The sequence below is a fragment of the Microchirus variegatus genome (assembly GCF_963457635.1).
Source record: "Microchirus variegatus genome assembly, chromosome: 1".
NCBI lineage: Eukaryota > Metazoa > Chordata > Actinopteri > Pleuronectiformes > Soleidae > Microchirus > Microchirus variegatus.
This window is the reverse complement of record NC_139802.1, coordinates 4,837,784-4,861,322: the sequence shown is the minus strand read 5'-3', so window position 1 is coordinate 4,861,322 and position 23,539 is coordinate 4,837,784. Positions and strand designations below refer to the sequence as shown.

The following is a 23,539-nucleotide window of genomic DNA, read 5'->3' as shown; positions in this document are numbered from 1 at the left end:
AGGGGTAGTGGAACATGGTGTAAAGGATATAAGCTGTTTTTACATTATAAAACTGTTTCTAGAGATTATATTTTTAATACAACACAATAAAATGTGTTTTATGATCATAGTGACTGACGCTGATCTTTGTTATACCAACAACAATAACTGCATAGACGTAATTGGATGACAGTAAAGATGTGAGCGTTCATAACAATAAGCAGGACACACACACACACACACAAAAACAACATTTGTACAAAGATATTTTCAAAATTGTCCAGTTGTTGGTCCGGAGACAGTTTTATGGTGTAAAATGTGCTTATTTGCTTTGAAGGAGTACATGTTCTCAGTTACGTCACTTTAAAAACAGCCAGTCTCCGTTTTATTATGTTCCGTTTGTTGCCACGTCTCTCTCTCTCTCTCCTTATTTGAAGTAGCCTGTTGCAAAGCAAAAAAAGCTGTCACTGTAAAACTGCTGAGGTACACGTCTGCAGTTGCAAGCATTTGTGAACATTACGTGTAGTAACGATTCCATCCTCTCACTCAGTGTGCCCTCAGTCCAAGTCTAAGTTAAATAAGACTTGAAGAGAATTGAGCACAACTCTCAAAAGTCATTTCCAACAGCATGTAGTCAGAGTCCAGTGGCTGAATCAACGATCAACGCTTGCATCAGTATCTGCATCAGTTTGAAATGTGAGCTTTTCCTGTTTTTCCAGGTGCGTTTCTTTATTGACTGCTCTTGATTTGTTTTAATGGTACTGTATTTTGTGTGTCTGAAAATGATTCTGTAGGTTATTTTGTTTTCAGTGCGTTGCGCAGCTAAATGCGTGAAACACTTCTGATATTTATAACTGTACTTTGCGAAATGTCTTCAGGCGTCATTCTTTACACTTTCTTATCAGGATTTCCCTAAAATTCCCAGTTAGGTGGTTGACATCGAAGCAGATGTTTGAGGGTTTTCGTGGCAGTTTGTTGTCAGGATGTTTCCTGAGAAGTTGTTGATGGACCTCTTGTTTGGTCATGGTTTATTTAAAATATTATAACTGTTTTTTTTAATGGTCTTTTCTCTTTTTTTTACATTTGTTTTCCTGTTCTCACTGCTCTGCATAACTTAAGAGGTAAAGGCCGCAGCCATTACTGTTGTTGACATTTCTGTATGTGATGTGATTTCCCTCTCATCCCTTTATAAATATCAAGCAAAGAACCGAAGGACAGTCGATGTTTCAGGGCTCAGATTTCTTTTCTACCACTGAAAGGTTGAATGAGTTACGTGTTCATACTGATAGGAGTTACCGGGATTACTTAAAACACTGAATATCAGAGTCAAGAGTGTGCCTCGTGGATTTTGGCCGTCACAGATGTGTTGCCTGCAGCTGTTTGAATGAACCTTGAGCATGTCACTTTTGCTGCCGTGTTGATTTTTAGACTTGATGTTACTAGCTACACCCTTTAGTGAGAACTTTGACCCAAATGACCTGCCTTATTTAAAAGATTTGTTTCCAGAGATTTTGGGGGATGGGGTGAGCAGGTTGTACTTTTGAATCAGCATACAGCTTTCTCTAACTGAAGACTGATATTTTTAGTCAGATCCATTGTAAGCTGTGGAACAAGCTGATGAACATGTACCAGCATCACATATAGACATGACCACACGCAAATAACAATCCGTTTCAATACACGTCGGCTATACCAGCATGGATGTTTGATTGAATAAAACTCACTTTACAAAAGGAACACGAGTGACGTGCGTCTATGGTTCATTCTTGTGTCTTTATTGTAAACTCCAACCACAAACAACTGTAGACCAAGTAAACATGGACACAATAATGTAAATATCGACTTTATCCGAATAAGACATTTAGATCATGATGTTTAGGTAGCAGAATGTTCCTATTCCTGTTATGTGTCCACTGCTGTGGATACTCCAATAGGACGTAGTCATCTATTTTAAGGCGTATAAACATGTCCACACAGTGTGACTATGATCAGAATGCCCCATGTTTTCCATCCAACAATTGCTTTGTTTGAGTACATTATGGTATGTTGTCCAACTCACTGGTTTGGCATCAGATAATTGGCATTCATGTTAACATAATTACCATTTTAAGCAAATTTAATTCAAAAACACAAAAATGTTGATTTGAAAAATCTTTGTTGTGCCCATTTCTGGCCAATAAACTAAAATAATGAAGAACTAAATTTAAAAGATCAAACCATGTTGATCCCGGACCCAGCCAATGGAGCAACAATAGTCATTTGGCTTGGATACACATCTGCTACTTTTTTGACATAATTAGAAAAAAACAGCTTCATTATTATGCAACAAAAAGGCAGCTAACAAACATTTTCATTATCGGTTAATCTGATATTTTTGTCAGTTAAATAAATATGTAGACATTTTTAAGGGTTGTTCAACCACGAGATAAAAAAACAATCATGAGTTACTCTGCAAAATATGAAGAAACACAGGAATAGTCCCTTAAGTGTCTCACAGGTTTTCTCTTTAAATATAAGGGCTATTTCTTCTTAACTTTACTTTTTCTTAGCTTTGCAGGGTTGGGAACTATTTTCTTCACTGCGAGAGGCAGCAGAGAGCAGGAGAAGGGTGACCCTGTGACCTCATCACCATCACCCTCCATCTTCCTTTTCTGTCCTCTCTTGTCTCCAGTCTCTGTTTCCTCTGTGTCTCCAGGACCCTCAGGTGTGAGAGTGGGTGCTTTACCAGGTAGCCATGCAACATTGAGTGAAGGCACTCTGGGCTTAATGGCATCAACAGTGTCAGTGAAGACCTCCTCATCACTGGAGGGACAGTGTCTGAATCCCAGTGCGAGGACACTTTTCAGCCCCAGTGGCTCAGACACGCTCAAGCTCAGTCGAGGCACCTGGCACGCCGGCACTCCTCTCGTTGCACTCAGCGGAATCAGGTGACTCGTCATGTGACTGGGTTTGACGGACTTGCACACCAGCACCAGCTTGAGCTCATTTCTCTCCAGAGCCTTGGTGACTTCGTTGATGCCAATGGCCAGCTGTCGTCTGGCTGCCACATCCGTCCAGCCGTTTTGGGGAGCATCCGGTGAGACGTGGACAGCAGGTTCTGTCATGACAGCAGCAGCTTTCTGCTCCTTCTTTTTCCTCCATGGCTGGAAACATTTCACCTCCTTCTTCTCAAGACCCATGGAGGTCAGCTTGTCCTTCAGGGTTTTCAGGATGAACTGCATGTCTTCCTGGGGGAGTGGGCCCCATGTCGGGGTGAAGGGTGAGGTGAGAGACGTCTTAGTTGGAATGTACTTTTTAGTTTCCTTTTTACTTGGCTTTGCTGGAGTGGCCATGTCAGAATTCTGTTGAAATGAAAACAGGTGCATAACACTTCAAGTCAAATAATGTAATGTAAAAATAAAAATGTACAAAAATGACATAAGTGAAACAACAACAACAACAGCGGTGAAAATAATATTTGCTTTAATATTATATTATTTTATTTTATGCAGTACAATGTTGAGGCACTTAAATTAAACGGGGTGTTTTTAAATATATACAAATATTTAGTGTACAAGAGGCGGAGATGCAACGTTATAACAGTGTTTTATTTCCACTTGAAAACGATGCGAGTGATTCTTCTTCACTTGCTGGTCAAATATTTTTGTGTAAATTAAACTCCCCCCGTTCAAGACTGCGTGGCCGTTTTAACACTCAACCACAAACACGGCAAACAATGACACTAGACGATACTTTACCTGAGTTTGAACGCAGCAAAAAACACGTTTTAACAACAATATCAGGAGAGTTTACGTCTTCATCAGCGGCATGAGTGAACCACACAACAGACCGCCATGTTTCTTTTGAATGGAGACAACTTTATTTAAACACGCCATATAGTACCGACCAGTGGCCAAAGGGCAGTACTACACCATGCCTTTATTCTGGGTTAAGCATCCAGAATATTTACTTTATTATAGAGTACAGATTCAATAACATCCTAATACATTATTTAACTATAGGTAATTTGTGAAGGAACATTTGTCGATTTTGATAAGCTGAAAATGACTTACAGTGACTTGTGTATGAGTGGAAACCTGCAATAAAAACAAAACATAAATTCCACTCCATCAAATCATTATTATTATCATTATTATTATTATTATTAGGTTAGTTACTAGGTTAGTAGTAGTAGTATTGTTGTTGTTATTACTTCTACTACTACTAATACTATTATTATTATTAGAATTAACAGTAGTAGTAGCAGTAATAGTGTTGTAGTAGTAGTTGTAGTAGTAATAGTGTCGTAGTAGTAGTAGTAGTTTAGTAGTAGTAGCAGTAAAAATGTAGTAGTAGTATCAGTAATAGTGTTGTAGTAGCAGTAATGGTAGTAGTAGTAGCAGTAATAGTGTTGTAGTAGCAGTAGTAGTAGTAGGAGTAATAGTGTAGTAGTAGTAGTACTTTGGTGCATAATGAATCAGATCGCTCTACAACTCAGTCAGATTGAAACATTTCTGAGGACACGATGGACCTCAAACGTGAGCTCAAATAGTGCGACAATAAAGAAAAAGACAATCGACGATGATTTAAAAAAAAAAGAATAATCAAAGGGCCTTTGCACCAATCAGTGCTCAGGCCCTAATGTTTTTCTTTATATAAAATAAACAGTTTTCTTTGAGACTGTCATGACTTTCAGCATGATGGAACTTCAAGCTTTGACCTTTCATGTGATGATGTTCTCTGATCTTATGTGCTTTTTATCAAAGTTGCACAGTGTTAGAAGAAGAAGTAGAAGACCTGCTGCAGTGGATTCAGAAGCTTCACTCCACCATGTAATAGTAACATCTCTATCTGAAATCCATTGTTGTTATCTTCTTCTTCCTGCTCATCTTGCTTCTGACCTGATATATAGCAGAGAGGACACTCGCGCCTTGTCTTCACAAATAGGTGAAGATAAGATAAGACTGTTAAATGCATTACATGAGTCTAATGTGTGCTGATGTGACCTGAGTACATCATTCTTTTTAGTGATGAGGTGAGATAGTGTGTGTGCTGTCTGTCTGGTGTGTGAGCAGCGTTATACTGCTGGATAGTTTGTCAGAAACACAAACATACCCAATGATATAGTAATAGTTGGGACAAAAATATTTTACCACTCTATATTTATTACTACAGTCATACTTTACTGTTGTATTACCATATTATATAGTGTTTTATTACCTGTTTATTATTAACAATGGCCATTTTGACCTTGTGAGGACATGTTGGCTGGTCCAGGCTTTTTAAGGATTAAGACCTGGTTTTAGGGTAAGGGTTAGAATTATAGTAATATGTTAAGGTTAGGGTAAGGTTAGGGTAAAGGGGCTGGGGAATGCATTATGTCTATGTGAAACCAGTGTGTATGTATGTGTGTGTGACAGGCAGCCAATCAGCTCCTGCACAGAGCTCTGTTCCCTCCTCTTCCTCTTCCTCCTCCTCCTCCTCCTCCTCAGGCCTGTGTGTGTGTGTGTGTGTGGAGCTGCGGTCAGTGACGGAACAGCTGCACAGTGAAGTCTCTCCAGTCTGCAGAGTCACGTTATTCATCTGAACTACGACGAGTCTGCATCTGCTAAAAATGTCTCTTCAGGTAAAGCATTTACTCCTCTTGTGTTCGACTCCTCCATGTTTGCAGCTGCTCTGACCGCAGATCAGAGCGATCGTTATCATCGATGTGCAAAATGAATAGCGGTTGTTGTAGCGGCCGCCGCTCGTTCACGCCTTTGCATGGCGTCATCCATCTTTGAGGACGAAAACCGGGTGTGAAACGTTCAGATCTGTTCACTCTGGTTGTAATCTGCAGATTATTGAAGATTACTGAAGCATAAGGTATAATATAGAAAAGTAGAACATGCAGGTTCTTAATGGAAAAGATTTTAATAAAACATATACTCAGAGTATATTGATATATACTGAGTTTCTGTCGTTATTTTTGTTTGTAGTGTATTTACATAATATCACAATGGGAAATGTAGTATGAAGTGCCTTGTTAAACAAAATCCATCTGTTCATTTAGACAGGGACAGCACACTCATTTAAAGGTGCCATATGTAAGAATGTGGCCAAAAACAGTTACTACATTCAAATTCAAAATACCGAGGTCTTTTAGGTTTCGTTTTCTGACCTAACTGGCAACCCGTGTTTGCTCGGCAGCTGAGACTCTACTGACTGCAATGATGGGTAGACGGCGGTAGGTGGCGCCACATGCCAAGACATGATTTCAAAACATAAGCATGATTTGCAGTCTGCAAAAGATTTTTTTTAATGCAAATATTTGGGCTGTACTGTTGTTGTTGGTGAGATCAGTTTGTTATATGAACATTATTCCTGAGTCTCTGTGAAAAAAAAAAAAAATGGCATGACAATTAATCAACAAAATGTCTTAGAAACCAAAAGTAATGTTGGATCTGTCTGTTTTTATTAGGGCTGCATGTTATCAGGACAATATCAGTATCAGTAAATATCAGTAAAATTTATATTTTATATTGGCAAACACGATATAACTGAAATAACTAATGACGACAACATTAGGCTAAATAGGCTGTTACTTCCTTGACTTTTATACTGGAGCCTGCTATAACAGCGGTAAATGTATATTTACATCTGCTGAGACATGAGTAGGCAAAATATTATGTTAATTTCACCACAGGAGACGAAAAAACCTCTTGGGCACAGGGAATAACGTATATCATATTGGTATCAGTTATTGGCCCAAGCACTCCTGATATAGCAGATATCGGCTAAAAGTCCAATATCGTGCGTCTCTATTGCAGTCATTCTAGGTTAAGCTGGATAAGATATGAGTCGTATCTTCGAAGTGGCTGCCAGATGACTTCATATTTATTAGTAGTCTGATGTTGAAATGAAGTCTGTCAGTTGCCATTTTGTCTGTGTCGGTGTTAGGACGCTTTTGTCTGTGTTGCAAAGTCTTGCAAAAATCAATATGGTGACATGGATGGAAGGGGATACAAGTTTTTGTCTGTACTTAAAGGGTTTCCCATGCTCCATAAGTATCTGTTGTGCAATGCTCCAGATCCAATTAATCCAAGTAGATTGTTCAAACTGGCTCAAAAGCACTGGGGTGTCAAATAAGAGCCTATTGTTTGTCTGCAGCTTGTGCAACCAAGGCTCCGTGCTATGAATGGAAAACTAGACACCGAGTTCTTATTCAGTGCTGTTTGTAACTCATTAATATGCACATTTTCATTAGGGATGGGGCGAAACCACTTGTTTTTGTGTCCGATACCGGATATCACAAACTCGAGTATTTACCAATATTAGTCATTTTAGACCATTTATGAACGTATGAAGCTGTTTACAACACATTTGTAGTGTAACATAGAGAATTTTTACATTTATTCTGTATCTGACCGATATCTAATCCAGTGATTTTGACCAGTATTGGACTTTATTCCCATCCCTAATTTTCATAGTCAACACTTTTACTGCACCAGACAGACACCATAGGCTGTGCACCCCCATCACAATTCGCAAGCATGTGCTCAACAAAGCCACTGCAGTCTCACAGGATTGAATTGCCTGTGTCTCCTCTCTGACCATGTGTAAACCTGCAGGCAGAGTTTGAGAAGATGGCGGAGGATGTGAAGACCGTGAAGACGAAGCCCACGGACCAGGAGTTGCTGGACCTCTATGGGCTTTATAAGCAGGCAACGGTTGGAGACGTTAACACCGGTACGACTCGCTACAGGACAACGCGCTCACTCACAGTGCTGTTCCCTACATTCTGAATAATGTTTCATCCCCTCTGTTTGCTTTGACAACACTGCAGATCGACCGGGATTGTTTGACATGAAAGGAAAAGCCAAGTGGGACGCCTGGGACTCCAGGAAAGGTAACATGGATTTAAAATTGAATAAACAAAACTCGTTACTTGCTTAAACATACAGCGATGAGTGAACTTTGGGACAAACGTGGAACAAGATGAACAGTCAGATGTTGACCAAAGTGATGTAATGTCATGCAATAGCTCACCTATGCTCAGGCTGGAATAATAGTCCTTTTTCTGCCACCGTTATTTGGAAAGCTGTGTGGATTGTTTTTTTTAACACTGAAATTAAAGCTCACATAGAGTGGTCCTGTTGCACATATATGTGAGTTATATATATGGAGGTCTACTTACATACATTAACTTGTTTTCATGGTCAAAAACCTCCTAGTGGCTTTAAACGAGCCGATAGAAATCTCTCCTCACTGAAGCTCTCGTCAGCCACGCTGTTTCAGACAGAAATCTCGCCCCGAGGAAGACAGACTGTGTTGTGATTGGACAGCCAGCGTAGAGCCTTCCCAACTGTCTTGTGATTGGCCAATACCCGGAAGTGACATAATCAGCACACCCGCTCTCAGAAGCGCAGCTCCCCCCTCTGGAACGGTGGATGCACTGCTACTCATTATCAAAACATTGTTTTAACAGTGTTTAAAAATAGCTTCGTCACGACTCCCCGCCGCAGTCCCTTTTATGACTTTGACCCGGAGTCAGAAGACACTGTCGCTCGTGAAACACCTCCACAACGGACGTTATTCTTCTTCTGCGGTTCAATGTACGCAACCGGATGTGCCCGGACTAGTGCCTGAAGCAGGAGGATCTGCTGTTCAGGAGAACCGCTGTTTACGTAACCAGAAGGGTTTTTTCAGAGATCTCGCTGAGCCTGAGTTTACAATAAAACACAGCGTTCTCAGCAGTGGCTGAACTGTTTGTTTAGAACCTCCAAGGCTTCTTAAACAAGGTAATGACGCAGATACACACTAAAAAACAGCGTTAATTGGAACTTCCAGTCTAGGTCCGCTTTAAGGCAAAAAGTGCTAAGTAAAGCTGAGTCAAGTTTTGGTCAGGGCTGGACAGTAATAACAATAAAAATATATATCCGAATATAATTTCGACATAGAGTTTATGAGTGAAGTAGAAGTTTAACAAAGTTCTAAACCACAATTTATTGGTTTCTTCGACATTCACACACATTGATATTGACTGATTCTATTCCTTTATGGGATTTTGAAATGGCTGATAATGACTCATGGTGCATCTGTAACTCAGGGTTCCGATATAACGTATGCTGTAAGTTTCACGACAACCCATTGAACGGTTGAGACATTTTGGTCAATGTAAATGACGATTGTTCCATTTTGTTCTGACGAGAACAGTAAATAATTCACAGCGTACACGAAAACCTTGACTCAGGCGTGTTTTTGTATCTCGACTCTTTGTTTCAGGAATGTCCAAGGACGATGCCATGTCAGCCTACGTCGCCCTAGGCAAGGAAATCGTCAGCAAATATGGGATATGAAGCTGATTGAGCAGAATTAAAGCGAAGAACAAGACTGCATACTAACTCCAGTAATAAAACTGTGCTGCGCCTTTGTCATGAGTGGCCTTCTGTTTTCAGGGGCCATTCTTATCCATACAAAATAATGTGATATCTTAGTTTTTTTTTGGTGCTGTTATTTTATAGATTGACATTGATTTTTACATTTAATTTCGACAACTAAGCCATTTCTATGCATCTTCTGAGGCTAAATGTTCAATCCACTAATTGGAACTTAATCCAATGTTTGTTGTTTATGCTTAAATACATGTGCACATCAATATGTTGTAATGTACTTGATCTTTAGTCAAAACTGGACAAACTAAAATGTGAACATGATTAACTGCACAATTCTTTCAAAAATAAAATCTCTCTCTTTCTCTCTACTATAGGAATTTGACTTTGCTTTTGCATTGAGAAGAAATCCATTATTTTATCATATACTCATCGCACAGAGAGGACACTTATTCAGACATTTGTGTGCATTTTCTTTCAGATAAACGGATGTTACTGTTGTGAAAAATACACAATGTTTTATGTAAAAAAAAAACCCATGTTAGTATAGTCACATTTTTTCGTGAGCAGTTAAAAGTAAAAAAAACAACAACTGCAACACAGTATGAGTACATGTTCGAGTAGTTTTCATAATAGTACCTGGCATTACACTGTATTCATGCACATTCACATACACAAGTGTCCCACCGTTCACCGTGTTTTATTTGTATTAACATTGAACCTACTGAAGTTAGTAAAAGTGCGTTTTTGAGAGGGGCAGTGAAGCTTTTTAGGTTCGGTCCTCTCTGCTGACATCACAAGTGTTGAAGCTTGTTGGAGGAGATTCCAGAGATTTGGGATCCCACAGAAACCCACATGATTTCACGTGACTTCAGAATATAAACAAACATGGAGATGGACGTTGTCAGTTAATAGCTGTTGTGTGTGCATCCATCCATTTTCCACCACTTTACCCTCCGTAGGAGGAGGGTCATGGGGGGCGTTCTCAGCTGAGGTTACACCCTGGACAGTTCACCAGTCCATCGCAGGGACAAACAACCATTTAACCATTCACTTATAGTGTCCAATCTACCTATTCAAATCCCTATATTGCATGTTTTTGAGCCGTGCAAGGAAGCATGCACAAACCCGGGTCTTCTTGCTACAAAGGCAAAAGTGCTAACCACCACACCAACCGTGTGGCCCGGTCATGGCTGAGATAACAGAATCAACTTGGCTTATGCAAGTTACAGTTCTAATTAAAAGTTTGCAACATCCATTTACCAGTAAACTAGCTCTCATTGGTTATTGCAGGGTTCTGTTCACTCCCCAATCTCCGTTCAGTTGTAAATATCAAACGTGATTGATACTTACGATTTGCAATCGGGAAGACAGATGCGTCCACTTCTGTTCATCCCTCACAATCCAGGATCATTTGGCCAGATAATCCGTTCAAATCAAGCTAAAATCGGATTGAGATTGAGAATTATCCTCCAGTATGGGGCAGGCTTTAGACCAGGGGTTCTCAAAGTTTTGATAACTGAGGGCCAATTTAGGAACCCAACATTGGACTGAGGGCCACCAAAGGAAAACAAAAAAAACAGATTGCAGTTCTACACTTATTGGTCTGTATCCAGTAATGTCCAATAAATATTTAACAAGCTTACTAGCTCCTGGATTAAAACTATCAACTGTAATTCATCACACTTTGAGAACCAATGCTTTAGACTCATGAAATATCCTGGTCATTTTAGGACTTAACATATAACACACGTCTTACATAACCTTTAAACCAGATGATCAAAAATCACAATTTCCTGAAATGACTGGCTTCACTGGCACAAAAATAAATCAATATTTATATTGTATGTTGTCAGACTGGACAGTATTTTAAGTCAGAGTTGTACCCATTCATGCTTATCCTGAGGAAGGACATTAAGTGAGTGCTTTTTTTAATCCAGTGCACAATAAAATTGTGTATCATTCCATTCCTAGTCAACTGACAGATTTAAAAAAAAGAAAAGAAAGAAGGTAACTTATTGTTAAAGAACAAATTAAAAACATGACAGTAACAACACCAGTGACACTTGCGTTTAATAATGTAAGCACTTCAATGTTGGGACGAGGGTTCATTCCAGAGCAGCTTGAAAGTTGACTTGACCTCATTATTATTGCGAGCACATCGTTCGCGCATGCGCAGTGTGCTCCGTGCTGGCAGTGGGACAGCGGTTCACTGGGGCAAAGGTGAGGACGCGAGGAGCAGAACACTAGAACACAACAGAACACACTTCACTTCACTTGCTGCTGATTCTGGATGCCTGAGGTTTGAGTCAACATATCCTGAACACGGTGAGCAGAGTTAGGTGCAGTGCTTTAAAGCAAACACGGTGTTTTAAAGCATGTTATGCACACGTTTGAAACGCTGCTGCTGCTATTGCTGCTACTGTTGTTGTTGTTGATGATGTTGATGCTATAGCATTAGCCTATGTGCCGTGAGTTGCTAACACAGTGCAACAACTTCAAGTTAGCTAGTTCAAATGAAACCGTTAAATTATTAAAGTCGAGTAAAACGACTCGACCACTTTCTTTGTTGTTTATGTCGATAGCTTTAAGTGACACTGACGGCGTTTATCGGCGCGTTTAAAATGTGAAGTGAATGTTACGCAGATACACATAGTGGCAAATCAACTGCAGTTATACTGGTGCTGCGTCAAACTCACCAGTCACTTTAATAGGTACACCTGTTGAATAAGGGGGAAACAGGGCCGACCCAAGACTTTATGGGGTCCTAAGCCCCCCCAGGTCTAATTTGAACTTCATATTTAAAGTGAAGCAATGAGTGTGGTGATACTGAACTTGAATTAAACAAGTGAACCAGTTTAATGACTTGGTTTTTGAAATTTAGAACAGATGTGCAAATGTGTATCAAATTAGCAATTGTCAACGGCAAAATTAAACCAAATAGCTTAAGCTCAACATCATTTAGTATCTAGAATTCTTCAATATGTTAAAATGTTTTTTGGGTTTTTTCCTCATACACTACTGAGGGCCTCCCTACCACCAGGGGGCCCCAAGCATCTGTGTAGTACGCTTATGCTCTGGGTGGGAATCACGGTGTAACTCACAATACGATAAGATATACGATACATGGTCCACGATATCAATAATATCACAATACTGCGATTCTGTGACGATCAATATTTTTGAAGACAATCATATAGCGATACATCACAATATCTGTGTAAGTGCAGGATCTATTTATTCACAACATATAGAACAAAGTGCATAAAGTCTGGTAACTTCCACCAAAGTTTCCCTCATTCATTTGAGCAGCACCACTGGGAGGAGACATGAAGTAGTGATGCCTGGCGAGTGAAACGGCAGAGACTCTTTACTTTAGAGAGCCGTAATTTGTTCATTTGAATATCGATATTTGCCCTGACTGGCCTATCGGTTATTGAATTTCACAAGGAACGACAGCGATATATCACCAAATCCATATTTTGACCCACCCCTAGTGTCCATCTTCAAATATCTAGGGCTGAAACAATTCATCAATTATTAAATTAATTGTCAATTTTTTTTAAAAAAATTTTAAGAATTAAAACAGGTTTTCAGATTTTTCAACTCCTTAAAGCCAAGCTATGCCAAGATAGCCAAGACCATCTCTGAATGAATAAAACTTCAAACATTGAAGCGGATGGGCAACAGCAGTAGGAGTTCTGTGTACCTAATAAAGTGGCCATGTAACGCAACATGGACATAAAGCAAAATTATATATATTAATATATATATGTATATATTTTATATTATTATAACAAAATTTAACCAAATAATTGTGATTACCATTTAAATAGACACATTTCAGCCCAGTCTATACCTCCAATGTCCACTTGTGGGCGACAGTACTCTAAACTGCTGCCTTTTTGTTTGTAACTAAAACATTAACTATAAAGTTGCTAAATTTACCACCTTTGGAACATTGGAACATTGGCATGTATCCATATGTAGAGATTAGAGAACTATACATGGACAAATTCTTCTGAGACTGAATATGAAGGATCTGGAAGTTCCTGGGGGGGGACTGACCTATTGGCACACCCGCTCGATGACGTTTGGACACTTGAGTGCAGGTGCTGCAGACAGTAGCAGCTCAATAAAGCAGCTCTGCTCTGCAGCTCTTTCTCTAAAAGTAAATTGAGTCTTATTTTATCTCAACACAGTTTTTCCTAACCAGACACTTCATTTATTGAGATGCAGCTATCTAATAGTGATTCTTAGGTTCGTAAATCACAGGCATTGCCATATTTCAAGCAAATAACGTAATATTAAAGGGTTTTTAACTGTTAGTCTGTCAAAACAAGACCTTTTGAATATTTCATCGTTGACTGTTGGAAACTGTATAAACACTTTAAATAATGGCCATCCTTTGTTACCCTCAAAGTGGTAAAAAATAAGAAAATGTGCACATTATAGAGATTAACCTACGTAAAGGATTATTATTGCCTGTGACATTCCAAGCACAAAGGCTCTGCCTGCGACTATTTAGATTTTGTGTTACTTTTCTTATGGCCCGTTTCATACAGTCCACAGAGTCCACAGAATGCATTAGGGCTGCAACTAACGATTATTTTCATAATCAATTCATCTGTTCATTATATTGTCAATGAATCAAGTACTTGTTTTGTCCATAAAATGTCAGATGTCGATCAGTGTTTTTTCAAACCTGGGAATGATGATGGTTTCAAATGTCTTGTTTTTGTCCACAAACCAAAATGATTCAGTTTTAATAATGCCTTTGTTATGTGGAGCAAAGAAACCAGAAAACATTCACATTTACTATGCTGAAAAATCACAAAACGTGTTATGATAATGAAAAATTGTTATATGTTTGTTGCTCATGCACAGACATTTGGAAAGACTTTTTCAGTACATTGATGCCACAACCTGCAATGTTTAACTCCCTCATACCAGTGATATAAAGTAATGTCACCCTCAGCTTTTTGACTGTGCAGCCTTTGTTTGTATTACAGGGGAAGAAATGGCAAATGTTTTGTCAGAGTCTCTGCCAGAGCAGACCTTTCACTACCAAAGCAGTCTGCCATCTCTACCTGTGCCGTCACTGGAGAGCAGCCTTAACAAATACCTGGATGCAGGTAGGGTATAAGCTTTGTACATCCTGCTGCTGGACAAATCAAATTATGGTGGGTTATATAGTCGATGTTATCATTCTGAAATACTGTGCTTGTTGGCCTCTTAACTACACTGTCAATAGACTTCAGCTGTGAAAAGCTGCAGTGCATAACTTTTGTTGTTATTATTCTGCTGCTGTAACATTTGTTTTGCAACATCTAAAAACAGACTGCCAAGCAATACTATCACACCTGACTGAGGTCTGATAATATAGCTGTGTGTGTAAACATAGACCGCTCAGGGGCAAGGACCTGGGTTGTTTGATTAGTAAAATTCACTTTTTGGTTTTCAGTCATACTCTGATCTGTTTGCTTTACTCGTTCAATGTTGTTGTTGCCTGCAGCTGTTTTGAAATAAAACAACTCACTCCCTTTGTCCAGTGCGGCAATGTCATGGGGCGAAAAAGATCGAAACACCACTATACTGAGAAACACAGAGAGAGTCATGTGGAGCCGATTTTGTGTGAACGTATTTAATTTATAATTGATTAAACTTTGTATAAAGATAAACTCTTAACTGGCCAGTAATGTATATTACTATATTCATATTTTAATTGAAATGTAAAATTACTGTCTCCTCATATTTCTATAATGATAATAATAATAATATTAATAATAACATATTTTATTTGTAATGCACTTTACATTTGACAGCAAATCTCAAAGTGCTACAGAGTAAAAACAAGATAAAAGCATTAAAACAATTTGATGTGAGCAAATGTATATTTGTATATAGTTTAAAATGAATTAAAATGATAGTTGTTTTATTCTACAGAAAATGCAGAATGTTCACAGTGATCCAGAGTTGGTGTTGACTTGATAGACTGATTCTCTGACTGCTCTACTACTTCTTTGTATTCTAACAGTTCATCCATTTGCATCAGAGGAAGAGTTTAAGGTAACTGAGGACATTGTGAGGAAATTCCAAGAAGGTGTTGGCAAAGAGTTGCACCAGAAACTACTGCAGAGAGCCAAGACAAAGAAGAACTGGGTGTGTAATTCAGCTGGGAATGTATTGTTTTTGCCCTACAGCGTTCCCCTTTTAATCGTGGGGATTCAAATTACTTGCCTATTTTTTAAATCCCCAGTTGGAAAAATGGTGGTTAGATGCAGCATATCTGGAAGTCCGCGTGCCCTCGCAGCTGACTGTGAACTTTGCTGGTCCAGGGCCCTACCTGGAGCACTGGTGGCCTCCTGCAGAGGGAGTCCATCTTCAGAGAGCCAGCCTAAACACATGGTTTACACTGCAGTACTGGGACCTGATCCGCATGTGAGACATTCCCACGTACACGTACTGTAGATAAGCTGTAGTTTGTATTCTTTGTTTTTGTTTTTAACTCAAAGTCACATACATATCTAATTTTGTATTATTTACTTCCTCTGGGTGATTTAGGGAGAAACTGGCACCACAGAAAGCTGGGAAAGTACCTTTAGATATGGACCAGTTCAGAATGATGTTCTGTACATGCAAAGTGCCTGGAGTACAAAAGGACACCATTTACAACTACTTTAGGACAGGTAGAATAAACTGGGTTCTTATCTTCAATCTACAGACACACCTAAACTGATCACACACCTCTTGATCTTGCATATATATCATCATTGTGTAAAATACATTTTCTGCTTTGTCATAGAGCGTGAGGGTCCATGCCCCTCCCATTTGGTAGTGATGTGTCACGGACGGATCTTCACATTTGATGCACTTTGTGATGGACAGATCCTCACTCCTCCTGAACTGTTCAGGTAGTTAATACTCAGTACATGTACAAACACACACACACCTCTTCTTCTTGTCTTTGTTATTTTCATTAGAATTATTAAAGAAAGGTGTGAAGAATATAAATGGTAGATGTTTTATTTTACATTTTATTTCCAGTAAAACAGAAAAAAATATAATGCAATAAAATACATGTACATTATGGGTCCCTTTATGGGAACTGATGTTGCTATCATTGGTGCTACATGCATCACAATCAATAAATAAAACCTCTATATATGTCACAGGTGATCAATATAAATTGAATAAGGGAAAAGTGGAAGAAAAACTAATTAGTACACATTGCCCAGCTGCATATTGCACAAACCATCCAGTTGCACAAGAGATAATAATTCCACAGACACTTAACAGCCTATTGCACTTACATCACTAATATGAAGAGATAACGTTTGAGAAAAGCCTCTGGTGTACCTTGTAGATCAGCTGTGGCCCCTCTGTGTCACAGAATATGACAAATATAAATAAAACAACAGCAGTGAATGAATGAAGGATGTGCATGTTAACATGTGCAGGCAGCTGAGCTACATAAAGGACTGCTGTGAGCGAGAGCCAGAGGGAGAGGGAGTGGCTGCTCTCACCTCAGAGGAGAGGACCCGGTGGGCAAAGGTGAGGCTGCTCAGGTTTGGAGACATCTTTGTGAATTATTTGTGAGTAACGCACAGTATGGATTACCCTCAGGAAAGACTCTCCCATGACAAAAGCACTTATCTGTTTACTATCTCCACAGGCCAGGGAGCTTCTAATAAGCATCGATCCACACAATGAGACCATCCTTGAAACAATTCAGAGCAGCCTGTTCATCATATCTCTGGATGAAACCAAACCCTACTCCACTCCAGAGAACTACACAAATGTACTAGCTGCTCTCATTTGAATTATTTATCAGTGCATCAGTCTCTGTTGTTTTTATTTTCTGTTATCTTTCTTTCTTTGTTTTTCTACAAGAACATGTGCATCTGATTTTTATTTTGATATTTTTTCATTTCTAAACACAGATTACTCTCGAAGCACTGACAGGCGACCCCACCATTCGATGGGGTGATAAGTCGTACAATTCAGTGGTGTTCTCAGACGGCACATTTGGATCCATTTGTGATGTGAGTTTGCTTGTGTATGTTTTATGATAAAAGGATTTAGAGACTGTGCAGTCGTCATTCACTTTGATGCCCATGATCATCTTTCAGTACAGTTGCATCTCCAGTTGTAGAAACCTTATACAGTAGAAATGTGTTCCAGTTGAAGAGCTGTGTGAAATCCTTAGAATATATTTGTTAAAAGGATTAAAAAAAAAAAAAAAGATAAATAAACTAATGCTATTGTTTTACAGCATGCTCCATATGATGCCATGGTTCTGGTGTCTATGTGTTGGTATTTGGATCAGCAAATCAAAGCTACAGAAGGCAAATGGAAGGTAAAGCTCCATCCATGATATCCTTCTATTAAAAAAGCTGAAGATGTTATTATTACTGCCTGTTTTAAATGTGTCTCTCTGCTTTAAACATATTGATTTCTTTGATTGTGTAGGGCTTAGACGCCGTCAGACCAATGCCCTTTCCTGAGGAGCTGGTTTTTACTGTGGACGATGAAGTCCAGAGTGACATCAGCCTGGCCAAAAAGCAATACATGGAGACTGTGAGTCGGTTCTTAACACCGAACTAAACTACAGAACACCTGACACAAACATACCTGTCTATTACACTGGGTTACAGAAAAAATGTGTATGTTGTCTATGTCTTTTCAACTGAATCCAAAAAATGACGTTTTTCTCAATCAGGTCAGGTTTTTATGCTCATTTCATTTTGAAAAATCAAATCTTCTGACTAAATTGATTATGTTTTTGTGACATTATCAGTTGATTTTCGTTAATATTTCTTATCCAAAAAAGGTTTTAGGAGAAAAAAAATTTCTAATAGATTGCTGTTAGGAACAATGGTGTATTCACCGCAGATGTAGCAGAATACGTCAGGCTTATTTTTTGCAAGATCTTCGAAGCCATTTCACTCACTTGTAATATATAAAAAAACAATTGTTCGTCAGTTGGCACATGCAAAATCCTCAGAATGTGTTTATTGCATGAAATGAATTTTGCATCATATGATGTGTAAATAGCCGTACATATAAAAAAATATCTTAAAAAACAAATATGTAGCTTTGTTCAGAAAGTTGACCTGATTGAGCAAAACCAATGTTGTTTTTGGATTCAGCACATTAAAATTATCCTAAATCAGAAAAAAAAACCTGAAACAATAAATTGATGGTGTTGACCAGTGTTATCAGCGCTGTTTGACTCGCACTCTCTGTTTTGGGCGTTACAGGCACAGGATCTGCAGATTTTGTGTTACGCTTTCACTGCGTTTGGAAAAGCAGCCATCAGACAGAAGAAGCTACATCCTGATACCTTTGTTCAGCTGGCAGTGCAGCTGGCTTACTACAGAATACACAAAGGGTATAGACCGGTTCTAAAGTTTAGTCCATGCCTTGACTGAAATTTGGAGCACATGAAGTGAGTGAAACTGCATTTCCCCTCTTTTTTTTTGTTGACGTCAGGCCAGGAAGCTGCTATGAGACCGCAATGACGCGCAAGTTCTACCACGGCAGGACGGAGACGATGAGACCCTGCACTCAGGAGGCTGTGAACTGGTGTAAAGCAATGTTGGACCCAACATGTGACGTGAGTGTACAAATCTGTGGATATCTCACAAAAAGTGTGTGGACTCAGTCATGTTTTTTTTTTACATGGTACATGAACATTTTTCCTTCAGGTTAATGCCAAGAGGAAAGCCATGCTGCTGGCCTTTAATCAACACAACAAGCTTATGGCTGACGCTCAGGAAGGACAAGGTTATTATTTAACTTGCTTGTGATACTACATATCTCTGTTCACTAGAGAACCCTTTTATCCATCCATCCATCCATCCATCTTCTACCACTTCCTCCTCCACATGAGTGTTGTGGTGGTGCCAATCCCAGCTGACATAGGGTGAAAGGCGGAGTTCACTCTGGACAGGTCACCAGTAACATCACAGGGACACATATAGAGACAAACAACCATCCACTGTCACGTCACATTCACACCTACAGTGTCCAAATGATCTAATCCTCAAATACATGTGAATGGAAATATTTTTTCTTAAATCTATGGCTACACCGTTGCTCATTCTGTTGCCCCACAACCTGCTGTTGGAATCTCAACCAACACATTAGTTCTAATATTTGTCACTGAGCAGTGGTGACATTCTGGTGTTTTTTAATTCAAATACTTGAACTGTCTGAGAAGAAATCCTCCTCCTGGCTTGGTTTTGATGTAAAAGTAAATCAAAAATATGTTTGTCGATAATAACATAAACAGAAAACAACATTTTAGAATAAAAACACATTGAATGTATTTATTACTATAATAGACTAAATTAAATAAGTTAGCCATGCTGTTAAAATATTTATTGAATTAACTTTTTTGGTGGGTTGTTGTTCTATTCCTAGATTACTTTACTGTACTGTAATGGCAAAACCCACCTGTTTAAAATAGCCTATTCTCTCTCACACTCCATTTTCTGTTTACTGTCGTCCTGTTTCTGCATTCTATTGTTGTCTGTTTGTTTAGTAAATTCAATTCAATTCAGTTCAATACAATTTCATTTGTATATTATCTCAAGGCATTGTACATAGACAACATCATGTTATCTTTGAGTTTTGAAAAGGTGCTTAAAAATAAAATGCATTGCTATTATTATAAAAATCAGATGTAGACTAGCAATGGATTGTGCTTTGTCCCTCATACAAGTATCAGTATTTTGTACATGTGATATCATTGTGAACAAGAACTCGTGTGTTTTTAACATCATCTCCTGCTATTCTGTGACACTCTTGTCAGGTTTTGACCGACATCTCTTCGGTCTGTATCTTATTGCCAAAGAGGAGGGACGTCCCACTCCGGAACTCTTCATGGACCCACTCTACACAAAGAGGTAGAGTCACACAAGATATTCAGTGGCGTCACTGTGACATGTTTTAAAACACTTGGAAATAAGGTGTACCAGGTGTAAATACTAACATTAATGCTTATGTGTCACACACATGTTATGAGCCAACAGACACAACTGGACCTGGTGTGTGATGAATACATGCCAATATGTCAGAATATCTGCTAAATATGAGCATAAATGCAGTAGAACAGTCGTCATCACAGCTACAGTGTAAATGTAGAGCACCTAATGTCATAGATATGCATCCATCCATTCATGCATCCATCTTCTACTGTTTTATTCTCCACATGAGGGTGCCAGGGTTGCAATATTCAAAAAAATATTTAAGAGGCTAAATTTTAGCCCATTTAGTTGAAAGGCAGGCTTGTTCTCCTGGGCTTTTATTTTTTATTCAGATTTAGGTTAATGCTGTGTCCATTGCACATATTGATGCATGATAAGTTTGATACACTTCAGTGCATTAGAGAGTTTGAATGTCTTGTGTGGAGAAGTGCAAAGCAAGGCAGTTTTATTTATAGAGCACTTTTTATACACAAAGGCAGATTCAAGGTGCTGTACACAATCATTTCAAATTAACAACATAAAATGAATAGTATATAGAGTATTATAAATAAAAATTTTAGGAATATCCATCCATCCATTTTCTACTGCAAAATATGTAAAATATGTCAAACATAACTAAAAAGAAAAAAGTAAAGTACGTATCTAATTACATAAGTTCAATTGAAAAGATAGGATTAGGTGTAACAAGAATACATGTAATTTCATACAATACAGCTAAAATGAGAATGAGATATTTAAAGAGAAAATCTTAAATGTAAAGTACAAAATAAATAAAATGTATGAGTTTAAATAAATGTTAAAAAGGACACCCGATTGTTAAATAGATAGTATATTAAGTTAAAAGCATATTCAAATTAAAAGTCTTCAGTCTACATTTAAAAACTACAATGGCCTGAGTGTTGGCCGTTGTTTCCATTGCTTTGTTTTTGGCTACAAGCTACTTCCTCTGGTTTTCCTCTTACTGTCCGTCATTAACAAAACAAAACACTCCCCAATGATCTTAGCGCCCTCCGAGGGCTGGAAGGCGTAGTGCGTCACTAATACAGTGGGCCTTAGGGATTTAAAAACAATAATAAAAACGTTGAAATCAATTCTCAGTTTAACCGGCAACTAGGAAGTGATGTAGGCATATTGTTGTTGTCTTGATGTGTTTTAGATGAGAGGTTTTGTTGGTCCGTTTGCGGGTGGGTCTGCCGTTGTGTAACTGTGTTGTGTTTTTGTGTGCAGTGGTGGTGGTGGTAACTTTGTGCTGTCGTCCAGTCTGGTCGGATACACCACAGTTCTGGGAGCTGTGGCTCCCATGGTGCACAACGGCTATGGCTTCTTCTACCGTATCAGAGATGACAGGTAATGGTTTCTTTGTTGAGTTTTGGAACCGTAGTGCAAAGTTTTATATGATTTACTGGGTTCAGTGCGGTTGTCTTCTGATACTATTCCAACAGCAGGGTTTAAATGAATCATCTTCAGTTTTCAGCAGCTGCTGTAGATAAAACTGAACCGACTCTGTCATTCTTCCCTCAAGGATTGTGATATCCATGTCGGCGTGGAAATCCTGTCATCAGACAGACGCCTGCACTCTGTTCAACAACTTCTCGAGCGCCATGCACGAGATGCTTCACGTGGCCACCACGTCTCAGCTTTGAGGACGCGGAGCAGCTGAACACATGAGCTCATTTACACATTTTGCCTTATACCTCTTTCCTTGTTTGGGCATTCATGTACTTACAGTTCACAAACCCTCAGCTAATAGCCAGCAATAAGCGAAAGTCATGTTTGTTCTCAGCACAGATCAATGCAAAAGGAAAGAAACGGACAGAAACCTTTCGAAGTATAAAGTTGATTATCCGGGTGTACATATAGATTAGATTTTTAATCTAAGCTGGTGCTTTTTCTTCGTGAGTAACATGTTAACAGACGCTGTGGCTGTTCTCTTGTTGTTAATTAAGACTAATAACTGCTGGTTTCGTTGATTCATGGCCTTAGACTTTAAGAAAAGACATTCTTAAATTAAATAGCACTGATTTGACTTGCTATTTGACTTCCTGTGAAAGTCCCCACTAATGTGTAACAAATCTTTTCAACGTTTATGAGGAAGATATTTTTGGTTGATTATGTGTCGATGCAAGATTTTTTTTATTTTTTTTTTTAAACCACTGAAATGTGTATAATCGTATGCGTATAATCACTTCGGCTCCATTGAGTTCAGCACAGGATTATAGGTTTTCATGCGTTTCCACCAAAAGACTGTGAACTAGAATGTATCGCTTGGACTGTCTGTCATATGTACAAGTGGGTTGAGGGTTTGATTCCTGGCATCCTAGGGCAAAGGTTAATTATTGGCAGTGTGTGAATGTATATAAATAATATCTGATAGAATCAATCACTGCATAGCGAACCCATGCTATACAAGCTTGTAATTGAATGGCAAAACTGAAGCTAAAGTGCTTTAATTTAAACTAAGGGGTGAGTAATTATGCACTATTTACATTTACATTAGGCAGGGATCTCTGAAAGGCCTGTGTGAAAGGAAACGGTGAACTGTTATGACTAAACAAAAAAACTTTCCTTTTCTATTTTTTTTTCATAATTTCTGCTCCATCTAAAGCCTTAATCTGTGATTTACCTGTAACTTTAAGATAAAAAATAAATGTGAATATACTTTTTTTTCCTTTCAAATACCTGAATTAAAACCAGTGCAGTTATTTACCTCTAGATATGAATATTGAAAAAAACAAACAAAAAAAGCATATACACAATGATATTAAAAGGAGGCAATGAGTTGTTGTTTGCATATTAAACTTTATCATACAAGTACATTCTCAAAAAAGGTTAGTAATTCTGTGTACAAACATAAAAGGTTCTTGCAGCCACTGTGTGACTGACGGTTCACCTCTGCACACGTTCACTTCCTTGAGTATTTTACAAGTTTTCAGTGTTTACCCAAACTCTTTTACATGTTAGCAGAACAATTAAGTATTCATCAAACAATTTTCCTCAAAACACATAATCTGTAAGAAGGTGATTTCAGTGCCAAAGATCAGTTAAATGTATTATGATGCATAATAAATTCAGAGTATTGTTAGCTGTCAGCATTTCGGTCACAATAGGCGACAAAATCAAAAATCAGCAACAGAGCGTTGACTTTCAGTAGCTCCATCTTAGAGGAGAAAGCACTGGCCATAATAGTATAAATACTTTTTTTTACACAAGAGAGGG

At 38.5% G+C, this 23,539-nt stretch overlaps 3 protein-coding genes across 3 annotated transcripts; 2 read left to right on the top strand and 1 right to left on the bottom strand.

Moving 5' to 3' along the window:
• Positions 1-2,375: 2,375 nt before the first annotated feature.
• rpp38 (ribonuclease P/MRP 38 subunit) lies at positions 2,376-3,813 on the bottom strand. The gene is made up of 2 exons (XM_083895078.1): positions 3,717-3,813; positions 2,376-3,320 (listed from the first exon to the last, which is right to left on the bottom strand). Exon 2 carries the CDS (start codon positions 3,309-3,311, stop codon positions 2,499-2,501), a length of 813 nt encoding a protein of 270 aa, XP_083751204.1. The 5' UTR covers positions 3,312-3,320; positions 3,717-3,813; the 3' UTR covers positions 2,376-2,498.
• Positions 3,814-5,459: 1,646 nt separating this feature from the next.
• acbd7 (acyl-CoA binding domain containing 7) lies at positions 5,460-9,694 on the top strand. Its single transcript, XM_083888783.1, has 4 exons — positions 5,460-5,584; positions 7,569-7,686; positions 7,784-7,846; positions 9,223-9,694. Exons 1-4 carry the CDS (start codon positions 5,573-5,575, stop codon positions 9,294-9,296), a joined length of 267 nt encoding a protein of 88 aa, XP_083744909.1. The 5' UTR covers positions 5,460-5,572; the 3' UTR covers positions 9,297-9,694.
• A 1,855-nt stretch (positions 9,695-11,549) lies between these two features.
• Positions 11,550-22,999, top strand: crot (carnitine O-octanoyltransferase). The gene is made up of 17 exons (XM_083898221.1): positions 11,550-11,657; positions 14,342-14,464; positions 15,367-15,491; positions 15,589-15,770; positions 15,894-16,018; positions 16,135-16,243; positions 16,790-16,883; positions 17,005-17,130; positions 17,273-17,374; positions 17,605-17,688; positions 17,802-17,909; positions 18,593-18,723; positions 18,825-18,948; positions 19,040-19,118; positions 20,149-20,242; positions 21,551-21,670; positions 21,846-22,999. The coding sequence occupies exons 2-17, from the start codon at positions 14,350-14,352 to the stop codon at positions 21,964-21,966; spliced, it is 1,839 nt and encodes a 612-aa protein (XP_083754347.1). The 5' UTR covers positions 11,550-11,657; positions 14,342-14,349; the 3' UTR covers positions 21,967-22,999.
• The last annotated feature ends 540 nt before the right edge of the window (positions 23,000-23,539 follow it).